This window comes from Leptinotarsa decemlineata, unplaced genomic scaffold (genome assembly GCF_025532065.1).
Source record: "Leptinotarsa decemlineata unplaced genomic scaffold, Ldec_3_MD MMD2_tig00026307_RagTag_RagTag, whole genome shotgun sequence".
Taxonomy (NCBI): Eukaryota; Metazoa; Arthropoda; class Insecta; order Coleoptera; family Chrysomelidae; genus Leptinotarsa; species Leptinotarsa decemlineata.
This window is the reverse complement of record NW_027412681.1, coordinates 3,217,351-3,231,443: the sequence shown is the minus strand read 5'-3', so window position 1 is coordinate 3,231,443 and position 14,093 is coordinate 3,217,351. Positions and strand designations below refer to the sequence as shown.

General features: G+C 31.9%; 5 protein-coding genes across 11 annotated transcripts in view; 2 read left to right on the top strand and 3 right to left on the bottom strand.

Moving 5' to 3' along the window:
* LOC111517607 (uncharacterized) overlaps positions 1-2,365 on the bottom strand; it is a 29,877-nt gene extending 27,512 nt beyond the window's left edge. For all 5 annotated transcript variants that reach the window (XM_074180847.1, XM_074180846.1, XM_074180843.1 and 2 more), the window contains exons 1-4: positions 1,671-2,365; positions 833-980; positions 310-439; positions 83-258 (exon numbers count right to left, since the gene is read on the bottom strand). In XM_074180847.1, coding sequence (XP_074036948.1) covers positions 83-258; positions 310-439; positions 833-980; positions 1,671-1,969 — 753 coding nt within the window. In that variant the 5' untranslated portion in view covers positions 1,970-2,365. The remainder of the gene's footprint in view (positions 1-82; positions 259-309; positions 440-832; positions 981-1,670) is intronic.
* The window catches only part of COX8 (Cytochrome c oxidase subunit 8), a 324,402-nt gene that overhangs the window by 32,444 nt on the left and 277,865 nt on the right, over positions 1-14,093 (bottom strand). The gene's annotated exons all lie outside the window — the stretch shown is intronic.
* On the top strand, positions 3,940-6,143 carry LOC111517606 (uncharacterized). 3 transcript variants are annotated; one of them, XM_074180816.1, is made up of 5 exons: positions 3,940-3,958; positions 4,268-4,408; positions 5,433-5,618; positions 5,671-5,879; positions 5,984-6,143. In XM_074180816.1, exons 2-5 carry the CDS (start codon positions 4,309-4,311, stop codon positions 6,122-6,124), a joined length of 636 nt encoding a protein of 211 aa, XP_074036917.1. In that variant the 5' UTR covers positions 3,940-3,958; positions 4,268-4,308; the 3' UTR covers positions 6,125-6,143. The 3 variants fall into 3 exon arrangements, with proteins under 3 accessions (XP_074036917.1, XP_074036916.1, XP_074036918.1); XM_074180815.1 differs by lacking the exon at positions 3,940-3,958 and adding an exon at positions 4,117-4,206; XM_074180817.1 differs by lacking the exons at positions 3,940-3,958; positions 5,433-5,618 and having other exon boundaries at positions 4,143-4,408.
* Positions 7,145-11,748, bottom strand: Nacalpha (Nascent polypeptide associated complex protein alpha subunit). The gene is made up of 4 exons (XM_023173809.2): positions 11,615-11,748; positions 10,921-11,182; positions 7,835-8,089; positions 7,145-7,396 (listed from the first exon to the last, which is right to left on the bottom strand). Exons 2-4 carry the CDS (start codon positions 11,170-11,172, stop codon positions 7,259-7,261), a joined length of 645 nt encoding a protein of 214 aa, XP_023029577.1. The 5' UTR covers positions 11,173-11,182; positions 11,615-11,748; the 3' UTR covers positions 7,145-7,258.
* LOC111517604 (vascular non-inflammatory molecule 3) overlaps positions 12,789-14,093 on the top strand; it is a 30,842-nt gene continuing 29,537 nt past the window's right edge. Inside the window, exon 1 of the mRNA XM_074181305.1 lies at positions 12,789-12,944. Coding sequence (XP_074037406.1) covers positions 12,911-12,944 — 34 coding nt within the window. The 5' untranslated portion in view covers positions 12,789-12,910. The remainder of the gene's footprint in view (positions 12,945-14,093) is intronic.

Sequence of the window (14,093 nt, the reverse complement as noted above, 5' to 3'; positions counted from 1 at the left end):
TCTGTCAAGATTGTACTAAGTGGAGAATTTCAGTGTAAATAAATGAATGTATATTTCATGGACAATCGACTTTTTTTCTTACATTTGCAACAACTTTGACGTCTTTTCGATCAGCTTCCAACTGCGTTTCTGCCTGCTTCAACACGCTTATCAACGTTATCCTATTTTTGATCTCCAGTTTCAATGCGTTGATGTAGTCCTCCATGTGTTTTATGTAGACTTCAATTTCTTTTTCAACATCATCTACATTGGCTCGATCTGAATTGGAAAGTAATGAGAGATGGGTTCGATAGTTTTCAATAGATTTACCTTTCAAGGACGTTGTTAGTCCGTCATCAATCTGAATTTTGGGATTGTGTTCCTTCAGCAGCTTGAGCTTGATGTCTGTGTCTTTTTCCAGTTTGGAACATGTTTTTATTTTGTTGATTACATAGTTTGGCTGGAAATAAATAAGTTTAGAATGTTGCACATGTTTCTAACAGATTTTAGAAAGAGAGATAGAAATTTTAGAAAATTTAGAGAGAACAAAATCTGGACTGGAAAAGTTGACAATTTTAGAGCTTATTGAAATTACATTTCGAAAAAAACAAGAAACACTTTCTCATTGCGACTTTTCAAGCTGTATAAGATAGCATGACGAAAAAAAAATCTCCTGTTATAACTTGCCTTTTTAGCAACAATTCCTCTAATGTATCACACATAATCGTAATTTCCTGAATTCTAAAATGTCACTCAAACAATCTAAAAATATGTATTTTTTTCCTGATTCAAGCGAATCTATTGATATGAAAACTATTTTTGGATAAGAATATTAAATACTAAACATTCAAACCTGAAATTCGTGTGGTTCATCACTTTTTGGTGCACTTGGTAAAACACTGAGAAGCCCACATAAATCTGAAATGAATTCCTCGTTGTAAACATTTCTCTGTTCCCAGATTTTGAATATCCTGAGAATTTTGTGTTTAACTTTCTCGTCCCTGAAAACAATTTTTTACGATGTATATAACACATTATGAGACACTATTTTTACACATTAGAACACAGTTATTTCCTTTCATTAAAATATTTGTGAAAAACATTTCTTCTCATATTACTTGGACATGATTTTTGTATACTTAGTCAATATTCATAACGTTTCAAGTGGAATTCTTGTTTTGCACACTTAACGGTAGTTACAAGAAATATATTCAATATAAAGAGTTCTACTGTCACTATTATTAATATATTAATAACTTTTTGCTGATAAAGTGAAAAATCATAGTAAAACCGAATGTACGAATGAAATACTAAAAGATCGAAATTGAAAATGACCTTCGCTCATCTATTTAATTGATGAAAAGGATTTTATATGAAATTTAATATGTTGAAAAATAAATTGTGAAAAAATGAATGAATTTTATACTAATTGAAAGTAAGAAGCCTATAGTCAATAACATAACAATTAGGAATTGGGATACTACAACAAACTAACAGTTATTATAAAGAACTCATATGAAAATCATCATTACCGAAGGTAATAGATGGTCCAGATGCTTATAAAAGAATCCAACCGATTTGTAGGGATATGCATATAGAGCCACTGCTTTATTCAGTTGTGTATATATATTATCTCATCTATAAAGTCGATTAAACATCACATTTCCACTTAGTAAAACCCAAACACTTACCTAACCATAGTTGTCGCTTTCTGCAGAGCAATTCCCCAGCTTTCCACGAACGGATAGTTCCTCCTTTTGGAGTACTGAACGACATCATTGGCTAAATAAAACAAAATGAGTCTCTGTTCAACCTTAACACGCTTCAAAACATTGAGCCAAGCATTAACTATTTTTTTATGGTGCGCTCTGTTTTGAAGACACCACTGACAACATGTGTTTATGGCCTCTTGGGAGTCTTTCAGAGTCGTTAGCTGCTTTTCGAATTGTAATACATTAAATTCACTTTCAGTAGCGGTTTGGGTCCCCATTTTTTTGGAGTCTACAACACTCACTCACTTTTCAGAAACATAGTTATTGTAACACAATTTTCACTACATCTATTTACGTATTTTCACCATGTTTGTATTAGAGGTTTTTCTTCAAAACGTTCATCTTCACTGAAATGCCCTGCATTTGCGAAAACTCGAACAATTTCACATGGACGCCGAATACGAAAATTTTTCAGAAATGTTATTCAGTATTTTGTATGAAGCATTCACAGATATCAGAAATATGTCTGTCCTATTAGAATTTTAGTATTCTTTTTACTATTGCAAAAGAATAGTGAATTTTTGATACAAATTGTCAACTTAATTTCATTCGGAAGGGGTCCTGTCAAAATAATCAACCATTAACCATTTATTCTTCATCTTCAGTGACGCCAATCTTCTATTCGAAAATATTAAACTAAAAATAAAGAATACTATTCTGTGCCACAGGACAGAAACAAATAGTATATTCAAGAAACACTTTATTCCGAGATTTTTGCTAAACATGCAGGCGTGTCTATCACACCTGAAAAAGCTACATTATAGCAAAACACGTGTTGCGTTTAAGTGAAACTGTTTAGTGAAAATATCACAATAAAGTGTTTTTTGAATACGTTATGGATTTTCATCAAGTATCGGCCGATTCCGTCACATATCTTATGAAACAAAAAGGATATTTGCTGGATTTTTGGGATAAAGACGGTTAATATAATAACCCTGGGATGAAACAGGGGCTGAAGGTATTCCTCAGAGTAACAACATTACTCTGAGGTATTCTATGATCAAGAAGTTGTCAAATTGAAGCGTTTTCCATTGGTAAAACTAGAGGAGCCCTCGTATCGCTTTGACATTATACGAGTCATGTCAAATTTCAATATTGTTGCAGCCCCAATGAAATACAAACTTCAGCACAAATCTCACAACAACACAGAAAATATCGAGATCTAATTTACTGTCTACTGGAATACAGAACACTATTATCCATTTTTAATTATTTTCAAATGACAGATTAACAGAAATAATTGTTACATTGTAAATGATTAATCTGTAAAACGAATCCTTTGAACTTCAAACATAAATCAGAATAAACAATAAAAAACATTGATGTTTCAACCGCATCACTTGTAATTTAGACCTGAAAATAATCCAAGATAATTTTTATGCATTTTTACCATTGTTAAAGATGATTATAGTTTCAACATAGAATGCACAAAAACTTGAAAAGAAAAACAAATATGACCAAAATTACTTAAATATTAATATATTCTTATCAAGTGTCCAATATAAATTTATGTCAATAAAAATAATGTATGGTTGTTTTAAACCATTATGTACTTGTTTCAACTATTGAAACAAGTACATAATGAGTATATTCCTATCCTTAAAAAAATATCAATGAATGAACGACAGAGATATAAAAAATTTGCACTCATTTTACATTATTGAATTTTTGAATTTATTTATTGAATTACGATTCCCTAATATACAGGTTAGCTAATTCAAAATATAATATAATATTATATAAATAATACAACTTTATATGCATACATTATTTGAAATGAACAAAAAGGAATTATCCAATTTTCATCATGAATATATTTCAACAGTTCGCTCTTGAAAATCTTCAATGATAGAGTGGATTTAATTGAATCAGGTAAATTATTGAATGGGGTAAAACCTTAAAAAAATTAACTGCTCGTACTATTTCTTGTATTTTTTCTATTTATATGAATGCGACTGTTGTGCCTAGTAGAATGGTGATGAATGTCCTTATTAAAAGTTATTAATGATAGCATAATGATGGTGGGGTCATTTTATTTAATATTTTATAAACGAAAACCATGGAACCATAGAATAATTGGTCACAATGAAGCAACCGGTTCGTTGCTTCATTGTGATCAAACGCATTACCCATTAATGATATTGTATTAAATTTTGGCACAATATTTACATCAATATGTTTTCTGGGTTTTCAGTTGAATAGTAGAGGTTTGGATCTGCATAACAAAGAAACAGTTCCTGTGAAGACTGTTGAATTATCATTTGAAATGAAAGACACTGAAGTATATATTTATTTCTGTGAGTTTTTGAAAAATATTTTGCATGACAGCTGACAACAGAAAGTTATTATTTGAAGTTTAAGACTTTTGAGAATTTACTATTGGTAGCATTGTTTATTCTATGCATTTTGTTTTGACACTAAATATGAAATATTTTTATATTTTCCAAATATATATGTACTGTTAAATAGATAATATGCATTGACTTCAAATATTTTTCCTTTTTGATTCATTCCAGGTTTTATCGGCTTATTGGATAACTTATTTAGTTATTCATAAATGGAAACCAAGGATATCTTTAAGACACCCTCTGAAATAACAGTGCTACCCCATAAAGTCGGTATTTCTTCAGATTTCAACAGTATTGAAAATGATCCAGGTATATACCTTTCATCCGAATCCGTCCATTTAATTTTCAAGATTTATCAATAAATAATTGAACAATCTTTTGGCTTTCTACTTCATCATTATATATACAGTCATAAGAAAAAGATGAAACAAAGAATAACTAAAAACAAAGTAGATCATGCACAGAAGTTTCTGTTATAAACCGAAAGAATAATATCCATCCAAAACAACTGTTTTCAATATCAACATTGAATTACAAGGAAGTCACTTTTTCTCATACAGTTTGTACCCCTAAACTTTCCTAATGGCATTAGAAACAGGTGTCTTATATAAGGGCACTCTACAACGTGATATATGGAAGAGTAATGATATGAAATTTCATTCAAATGGAAGACTAGATAAAAATTTTAGTTGAAAAAGCTAGTATTTCCGTCTTTGAATAAATTTGAAACAGGATTCACTCAATACTTGCAGCCAACCATGTTATTTACTGGAAAATATATCTGCTTTTGTCAAAATGGCTGTTTTTGAAAAACATACTAGTCAGCTTAATACCAGCTGATGGCATTAGCGATTTCAACTAGCGAAGAAAAATTTTGAAGTCCACCTTTGTGAAATTTTGTATCAGTACTCTTATATGACTTCATTACAGAAACACAGGGTACATACTTCCATAATATTTCTATACAAACTCTCAAACAATGAAAATGATTCCTGCGAGTTACTATCATATCTTAGACAATCATGTTGACTAAACTGCACTTTTTTATGTGGAAGGATGCAAACTAACATCATGCTTGAAGCTTCAATTTACGGAATATGCATGAACTATAATAAAATTTGTGAGAATTGTGATATTTTCTCTTGTACCTTAGTTTAGTTGAAAAATATGTTTAATAAGGCTAAGTTAATTTATGTTTTCAGAAAATTTTAATGTATGTATTGGTGCTAGGAGTATAATCAATTTTGTTCTTCACAAGTTTCTACTTTCTATATAATGATCAAGAAGTAGAAAACCAATAGGAAATGGAAGTGAAATATTATCTCTTTTTCAGACTGTGATAAAAATTCTTTGGAGAAACTTGATAAACATAAAATAATCAGTTTATTTGTTAGAGATATACTGAAGTCCGAAAAACAAAACGATTACTTTGTCATTGGGAATCATAAGTTTAAATTTGTGCAAATATTTGGAACAGTTGTATCAAAATCAGTTACAAAAAAGATGATGTTTGTAGAAGGTACAATACTGTTTTAATATATAATCATCATAATATATTTGAATCATTTCAGTTCACGATGGGAGTAGTTCAATAACTTGTTTTCTGGAAGAGGATTGCTTTGGTCAACACCAAGATGAGAACTATGAACGATTCCAAGAACAGGAAAAAAGCAGCGACAACATTTTTCAAGCTGCTACAGTAATTTTATTTTCATCCCTGCATTATCTCTCTTCCAGATTTTTTCTGAAACACCCGAACAGTGTAATGCGAGGCGACATAGTGAGTTAACTTGACCAACAATTTTTGTTTTTTTACTTGATAGAATGAAAAAAAAACGTTGGTTCTAGTTATTAATGAAATATTATTATTTGGAAAATTTTTAGGTACTATTGGAAGGAAAATTATCTCAACACAAAGGAAAATTCAATGTCTTCGTTACAAAATTGAACAAGAAAACTATGAACGAATTCATAGAATTTTCAATTCGGCGAAAAATGAATTATGAAGACTTTTCAGTCACATGATTAAATTAATATGAATCAATTCTTTTTTTACTTGCAAATACGCATTATTGAGACACCCGGTATATACACTTCCTTGAGGTACACCTTGATCATTTCTCAATCCACCAGATTTCAAGATGATTATATAATTGTTATATACACTATATATATAGGTTGTCGTTCGTAGGGGTGCGACAGCTGGTTAACAGAAAAACAAATTTCAAACACATTCTTTTTATTCAGTTAGTTATATTTACACTATATAATCAATATATAACATGTACAAGTATGGTATTTGTATTTCACCTTGATTCATTCTGATTTCAAGATAATTATTTAATTGTTCATGAAATACTAGCTTCCAAACTTTTTCATAATACCAAAAGTTGTTGAATTTCGACCAATTGAGGTGCACTCCTAGGGTCAGTCTTGGGCCCTCTACTATATATATAATGTAACAGACACTGAATGAATTTGTGGTGCAATATGCCGACGATTGCTCTGTTCAGTTCAACTGATGCCTATTCTCAAAAAATTTTTAACCCTCTTGAACTTGTTCTGAAACTGAACACCAATAAAAGGCAAGTCATAATTTTTCAATGAAAGAGTACTAGTAGTGAGCAATTTTAGAAATGGGTTAAAAAAAACCCGAATATTTTCTTCAATTGTCCTTTCTAGGCACAACAGTCGACTCAAAATTGAACTGTGAAAAATCATGCTTCTATCAAAGGAATATTATCCGGTAGAATATTTCGCTGATAGAATGAATTGTTTGCCGATTTTAGTGTTTACATCATACTTTTGTTTCAATAATTTGGCAAGTTCTACACCTGTAAGGGTCCTTATACCAATCAAAATTATCTATCTTTTGTTGTAACTTGTTAGGAATCGCAAGTTGAAATGTAAGACTTAGTTAATCCTTAACTTGCACACATTTCTACTTCTGAGGGTTGTACATAGGGAGGCGACTGCTAGGTTAACAGAAATACAGATTTTCGTTATTTATTGATTATTATTTTTAATTTCAAATAAAACACAATATTGGTGAATAACGGCTTATAATAAATGTATTTACACTGGAGTTCTTACATGATGCATTACCAATGATGAGAAAGAAAAATGAAAAGGATAGGGCGAAACAAAGAAAATCAGAGCTCACATCGTGAGCTCCATGATAGCATTAACTATATCATTTTGGTTATTCTTCAGAGCCTTAATGGCTTTAACTCGACTGACATTTGCTTGAGACATTACCAACTCGACGTCTTTTTCTTCCACTCCAGATTCATCAACCTGAAAAAAAAGGAAATAGCCGTTACTAAAAATGGTTATACTACAATTTATAGATGTTGAGAACATTTTTGAGGTACAAGAAAACATATTCCAAAATAAAATTTCAACATTCATCTCTCCCAAACTACCTACACCGTACGTTCTGGTGAATGCCTCCCGGAAATAACTACTTCCTCGGCTAATACCACGTTGGATATTGAATTATAACAGACAGACATCTATGCAAGATACCTCACAGGGGTTAGTCTCGCAGATGTTTCTCGTTCAGCTAGCAACAGAACCACGCTGAAAACAATCAAGTAGATCACCTACAGATCGGTGTCAAGGTATTACCTCTCATCAATGCGACACACCCCAAGAAGAAATATCCCATGTACCAAAACTCTCAACAGAAACCAAAATAGGTCTAAAGACTGTACATATTCTAAATATTCTTACCTCCTCATCTTCAGACTCTTCGGCAATTGGTGCTACAGATGTCGTGGTAGTACCAGCTGCACTATCACTTGCTGGATTGACTTCCTTGAACTTCTCGGCAGCTGCCACTTGCGCTTGCTGAGACAGATCTTCAATTTTGGCTTCACCGAACACAATGTACGTGTCGCTGACAGGGTTCTTGTATACGTCAGGTTTGTTGATCACAAACAGAATGTTCTTCGATTTACGGATGGTCACTCTGCTAACTCCTTGAACCTGAAAATAATATGGTTTATTGACAAACAACCAGATGTCTTATTAACAATGTTTGCTATAAAACTAATACACAAAATATGGTTGTCTAAACATGTATGTATAGAGAGTACGGACAAAAATGAAGATGTGGTGTGTTATTAATCACATGGATTTGAATACATCCAAATGTTACTGCCAAACATTTTCTGAAATTATTCACCCTGTTCCACATGACTACAGTATCAATAATATAGCAATTAACAGGAAATCAGTGACAAAGGATTTGGCTTCATTGATAGATCATGCAGGGACTTCAATTTAAACAATCAAGTTATTATATTGTTCATTATTTAGATCATTATTAGAGTATGCTTCAATAATCTGGTGCCCATACTATGAGATACACAAAAACTAAATTGAAGCTATACAAAATACTTTCCTGAGGATCCGTGCATACAAGTTAGGTCTAAGAAGGGGAGAATATTCATACAACAAATTCAGGGATCATAAAGAACAGAAGAATTATTCAGATGTATGTTTTTCAAACAAAATTTTAACTGGCAACTGTGAGAAGATTTTATCTTTAATTAATTTGAATGTCAACAGACAGACCAAAGTCAGTACCGAAACATTTAAAATACCAAAAACAGCTCCACAAATACCATAAAAAATGAATTGAGTCACATTTTTTATACTAATAATATTATACCACTATTTTTTATTTTACTACTATATTGTAATGTGATTTTACTAGTATATTGTATTTTGTTTTATATTATTAATGTGGTGGTATGTATTTATTATCTTTAGTTTAAATTTTACAATTTTTTTTTTAATAACAAAATTGTATTTTATCACTATATTATTGTATTGCGTTTTATATTGCATTAAGATGTTACAAAAACTTTTTTATAACAAATTGTAGTTGGGACTACCCCTTGAATAAAATAAACAAGTAAATAAATAAAATATTAAAAACATATTGATATCATAAAGATGTCTTGCTAAAAGCCTGAAATGCTTTTCAGCGGTAGAGTTTTGCATGTATCCGATATGTCACCGAACTTGTTACAGCGATCAACACATGTATTTTGGAGCATATTATGCAATGAAATAAGTTGGTGGATGTTTAATTTTTGCTGTGTACTGTAAGAGTGTGAATCAGAAGTATTGGTAAGAGTTCGGTTATTTTTTTATGTATATTATTATAAGTTGTAGGATATTGTAAACTTGTAGAGTTGAAATGTTTTCTTCTTTGAAGATTAGTTTAAGATGATGATGATGGTTACAAATTATGCATAATTGTTTTAATTTTCCTATCTAGATGAATAATTACACAGATAGGACATAATAACGGTTTCAACGCAGATATTATCCAGAAGTTAGTCAGAAAACAAAGTCGTAAATTCACTTACAGATCAATATACCACCAGATTAAACAATCAGAAATCAAGAAATTTGTAACTCCAAGGTAAAAGAACAGACAATTGTGTTGTTTTATTTTTCCAGAAAAAACAATGTGGAAGTGGCATTCTGACCACATGCCAGGTTGTCTAATTTCCTTTTTAGTGCCAAAAATAAAGTGGACAAGATGAAGAAATCGGTAGTTTAGAAGTGTCCGGAGTGTAATAGTGTTTATGTGGGAAAATATGGCCGAAATGCAAACACAAGTTCTCGAATCTAAATGATACGGAAATTTTGCATTATGCAAGCAAGAGTTTGAAACCCAATTATTTGGAATCATTAGAAATTCACAAGCATGGCGAATGTAACCTGCTAAGTGATATAAAAAAAGTGGGTTTCTTAGAAAGAAGGGAAGAAAGCAATCAGTTTCTATAAATTAATTCTATACAAAAATGTGTAGAAGTGTCTCAGCAACAAACTGGAAGAAAAAACCCTCTCGAAACAGCCACTTTCATATGAACATTGAATTACCCAAAAGAAAAATACTTTCGAAATAACTACTTTTATATGAATACTGAATTATACGAAAACACTTTATCTCTTAATCAGTTTGTATTCCAAACATTCATTACAGAATTGAATCAGACATCAGTCATAGGATTGCTACACAATATAGTAAATGAAAGAGGTAACATTTCACTTACATGGAACCCTTGTCATCCTCACTGGTGGACATCCGATGTTTTGACAAAAGACACTTGAATATTGCCCCTTCTGCACCAATCTGGATAACATTATAAGATGAAGCACGCAATTCATTCAAAAAAACTACGACTTTATGTCACGAGTGAGTTGAATCTACTCATGTCATCGATGACTGTACGTAATACATTCAATCGCTTATTTGATAAAATCACAACCATAGGAATCTTGTTTAAATTGAAAGAGGTATATTTTTGAGAAAGAAACTTTGGCTCTCTACCTCTCCATATTAATACAGAAAAAGGGAAATCTTCCAAAGAAAGTGAGATAGCAATCACAAAATGAGTTTTTCAGTGATTTTCAAAATGTATGGGAAGTCTCTCTAATTTTAATATGAGCATATAATTCAGAAAATATCTTGAAATGATTATAATATAGTCTTTGACTAGAGTAGAGGCTGTATCGTTAGTCTTAGTTTATCTTACAAATTAAGTAATTATAGGAAGGAATCCTCTCAACTTTCAATATTTTACATGAATCTGTACTTTTTCAAATAGAAAAAAAAAACAGTCTGCAATTGAGTTTTGCAACATACTCCCCAGAAGTGGATTAAGATACCTCAAGTTAGAAGCGAGTTAATTTAGTTCCCTATAAGTAACTTGCGCTGCAAACACCCTGTAGCTGGCTTCTGAGTGTTACAGTTATTGCCCCCAGAAATTTAGAAAGATCCCGTCAAATGGACTTACCGGCTTGAGGCCAAGCTTGGACATGATTTTCCTAGCTTTCTTCTCTCCTCGGGACTGCTTCGCCTTCGAGACCATGTCAATGGGGAGGCCAGCGGCTGCTGCCCCCGGGAATGCCGCAGATCCAGCGTTTGCTGTTCCTGCATCCTCCAATTCAGGAATTTCCTCATCAGAGTCGCTGTCTGTGGAAGATTCACTTTGTTCGGGCTTGGCTTCTGCCACGACTGGTTTGTCAACTTCCGTCATTTCTGGCATTGTTGTTCAGCTGCGAAAAGAAAAAAATAAAATCATTACTCTGGACACCATAATAGACTCGCCACAAAAAAAAGTTATACAGTCAGACTGCCAAGAATGTAATCAAGTTCGATCAGAAAAAATTGCGAAACCTTGGAAGGTGATCATCATGATAGTTCAAATTAATTAATACGAAATTCAAACAAGTTTCAAAACAGTACCTGAATGTGCAGAGTCGGACGAAATGATAGTCTGAAAAAACAATCAATACCCGGCAGAGTGTTCCCAACACAAAATGTACGATTGCATCCGATTTCTCGGGTACACTTCATTGAAAATTTCATTTTAGATTCAAACTCTGAATAAAATAATGATGCCATATCAAGCTCGAATGTATTTGAGAACTATTTGTAATGATTTACATGAGAAATAACATAAGATGGTCAGAATAAAATAGAAATACCTTTATCAAAGACTGTCTCAACAATAAAATCTCGAAGCGAAAAGGGGATGGCGGAATGCGTAACTGTCTAACAGTGTTGCCATTGAAGTTTAATATAATTTTTGAGTGTTCTATGTCGTGCACTTGGCGTTGGTTTTGTTTCTTTTAATAATCTTTATTGAATAAAGTGAAAACAAATTTAAAACATTATATCATCATGAGGTGATTGAAGCAATATCACTTTCATATTACCATTAACAATTTATTATAATTAATCAGTTTTAATGACTGTTTTTTTAGGAAAAATCTAAACCAATACAAATATCTATTTGTCGAAGTTATACGTGCCTCATACCATTAAAATTACCCAAAGTTTGTTGAATAACATCCGATCATTCTCATTGAAACGGATAATGAAAGTCCTTGAGATATTGTGCAATCAGTATTGGCACATTTTTACTGGTTCAACATTTCTTTTGTGAACATCGAACATTCGAAAGTAAATGATTTCAACAGTAAAAATCACAATTTAATTCAATAAGGCACATTCGCATACTGAACAACTACTCTATTATCATCGATGTCTATTGAGTGATTCGATTACTAATAATTCATTTATCATAATTTCATTATTTACTAGAAAAAAAAGGCATTCTCACAAGTGACACTTGATCACTCCATTGTAAACACATCACTGATGATCATGATATAGTGGAAAATGAAGCAACTCAAAGTAGTTGCAGATATGAAGCGTTTTCGATTGTAGTTTGGTAACATCAAAGATTGACGTTAAACTGACAGTAACTTGTAGAATAATCGTTTCATTTGCGCTAGGTTATTCCTCTTTCCAAGTTATGACTAGGAATCATTTAAAAAGGGTTTTCGATTCCTCGCCGAAGTGGGTCGACTTGTATCGGCTATCCGCATCGTCAAGGGGACGGAAGCTTATGTCGCCATAGCACGTGCAATCTAACAATGATTATTGTTGTGTATGTCCGCCGTCCGGATGAACGCAACAAGTTATGAAATTAGGAAGTATAATAAGGAGTGCAGTATTGTATGAAGCAAAACTCCTGCACCCACAGGGTGCAATGGGAAGAGAGCTGGTCATATATCACCGATACAAAAAGGCGAAGCCAAGAAAGTATGAGAGAGAAAGAGAGAATTGTTTAAAAAAACGCACATAGACAAATGGACAGTAATTACGGCAACGCTGGAATGAAAATATAAATAGAAGTAAAATGAACATACTTCCTTACAGTAAAGAAATATAGAAGCTGGTAATATTGTGATAACACTTTTAACAACAGTGTCAAAATGAATAAGTTACGAAATAAGTTTTTACTGATGTGTAAGTAGTTACTTTTCGAAAGAAGTCATTGCTTTACCGTACTTTATTATTGCATTACAAATCGAACTACCTAACACCGCTGACTTCAACAGATAATTACTATATGAAATTATTGAATTTTTATTAGGGAATTTTTCATATATATCGTTTTGAAGGGGTGGCTGTTTAAAATCCTAGGGCGTGACTTTTGGTAAATAGGTCTCATTGTAAATGTCAACACTGTAACCAATCAATACTGTAGTCACAAGAATAGTAGTGATTGGTTATTACTGTTGCGGAAATTCCAAGCATTTTTTCCACCATCCTTTAACATCAAATTTGGTGAAACAAAATTGTTCGATATATGTCAAGGTGAAAATAAAACGACCCTTCCTTAATAAAAAGGGTTATTAAAAAAAACATTGATGGTTTTGAAAGAAAATGATTGTTTTGTATTGATTTTCACTGGTGTCCGTCCCCTACTAAAAATTCAGTTCCTACATAAGTATAACGTGTTCAGAGATAATTATGTCTATACTTTAAAAAGGATCATAAATAATTGTCAACGAACATTAGCATTTCACTGATTATACAGTGGTTTGCATATTGAAAATTCAGAGCTAAACTGAAGATTCTCTTGTTAAATGTGTTGTTTGGAAGAATTCTTCGAAGTGAAGTATAATCAGAATTAATATTTTCTGTTTATGGTTTTAGTCCAATCGGTTTTATATTGGTTTTTACATGATAATAAACTTGTTTACCTTTATCATTTGTCCTTACCTGACCTTTTTTACGTAAAAATAAATCAAGGAAATTGATGAAATACGAGGTCTGTTCAAAAAATTAGGCGACTTCTAATTTTTCTCAAAAAATATTTTTTTTGGTTGAAAAATGTTATCAAGTTATATTGAAATGTTCTGATTATATTACTGTGTCGTTTTTTCAACAAGTGAAATATTTGAGATATGTGAAATATTTGAGAAAGTTTCAGATTTACAAACAAGCAACCACAGTAATTTTTTGAGTGAAATATATTTCGTTATTTTGTGCTGAAAAGTTGAATTGGAACCTCCATCATAGAATGAATCCATAATCATAAGGAGATGCCTGTCTAACATTCTTGATAAAGCCAACTTCATTGGATGAACACGTGTCTAAAACAGTGTTGCA

Excerpts from the sequence above, each read along its gene's own strand:
- LOC111517606 (XM_074180816.1), top strand. The coding sequence starts at position 4,309 with ATGGAAACCAAGGATATCTTTAAGACACCCTCTGAAATAACAGTGCTA. Across the intron at positions 4,409-5,432 it reads CAGTATTGAAAATGATCCAG|ACTGTGATAAAAATTCTTTG; the intron begins GTATATACCTTT and ends TCTCTTTTTCAG. Across the intron at positions 5,880-5,983 it reads GTGTAATGCGAGGCGACATA|GTACTATTGGAAGGAAAATT; the intron begins GTGAGTTAACTT and ends GAAAATTTTTAG.
- Nacalpha (XM_023173809.2), bottom strand. The coding sequence starts at position 11,172 with ATGCCAGAAATGACGGAAGTTGACAAACCAGTCGTGGCAGAAGCCAAG. Across the intron at positions 8,090-10,920 it reads CCAAGCTTGGCCTCAAGCCG|GTTCAAGGAGTTAGCAGAGT; the intron begins GTAAGTCCATTT and ends TATTATTTTCAG. Across the intron at positions 7,397-7,834 it reads AAGAGTCTGAAGATGAGGAG|GTTGATGAATCTGGAGTGGA; the intron begins GTAAGAATATTT and ends CTTTTTTTTCAG.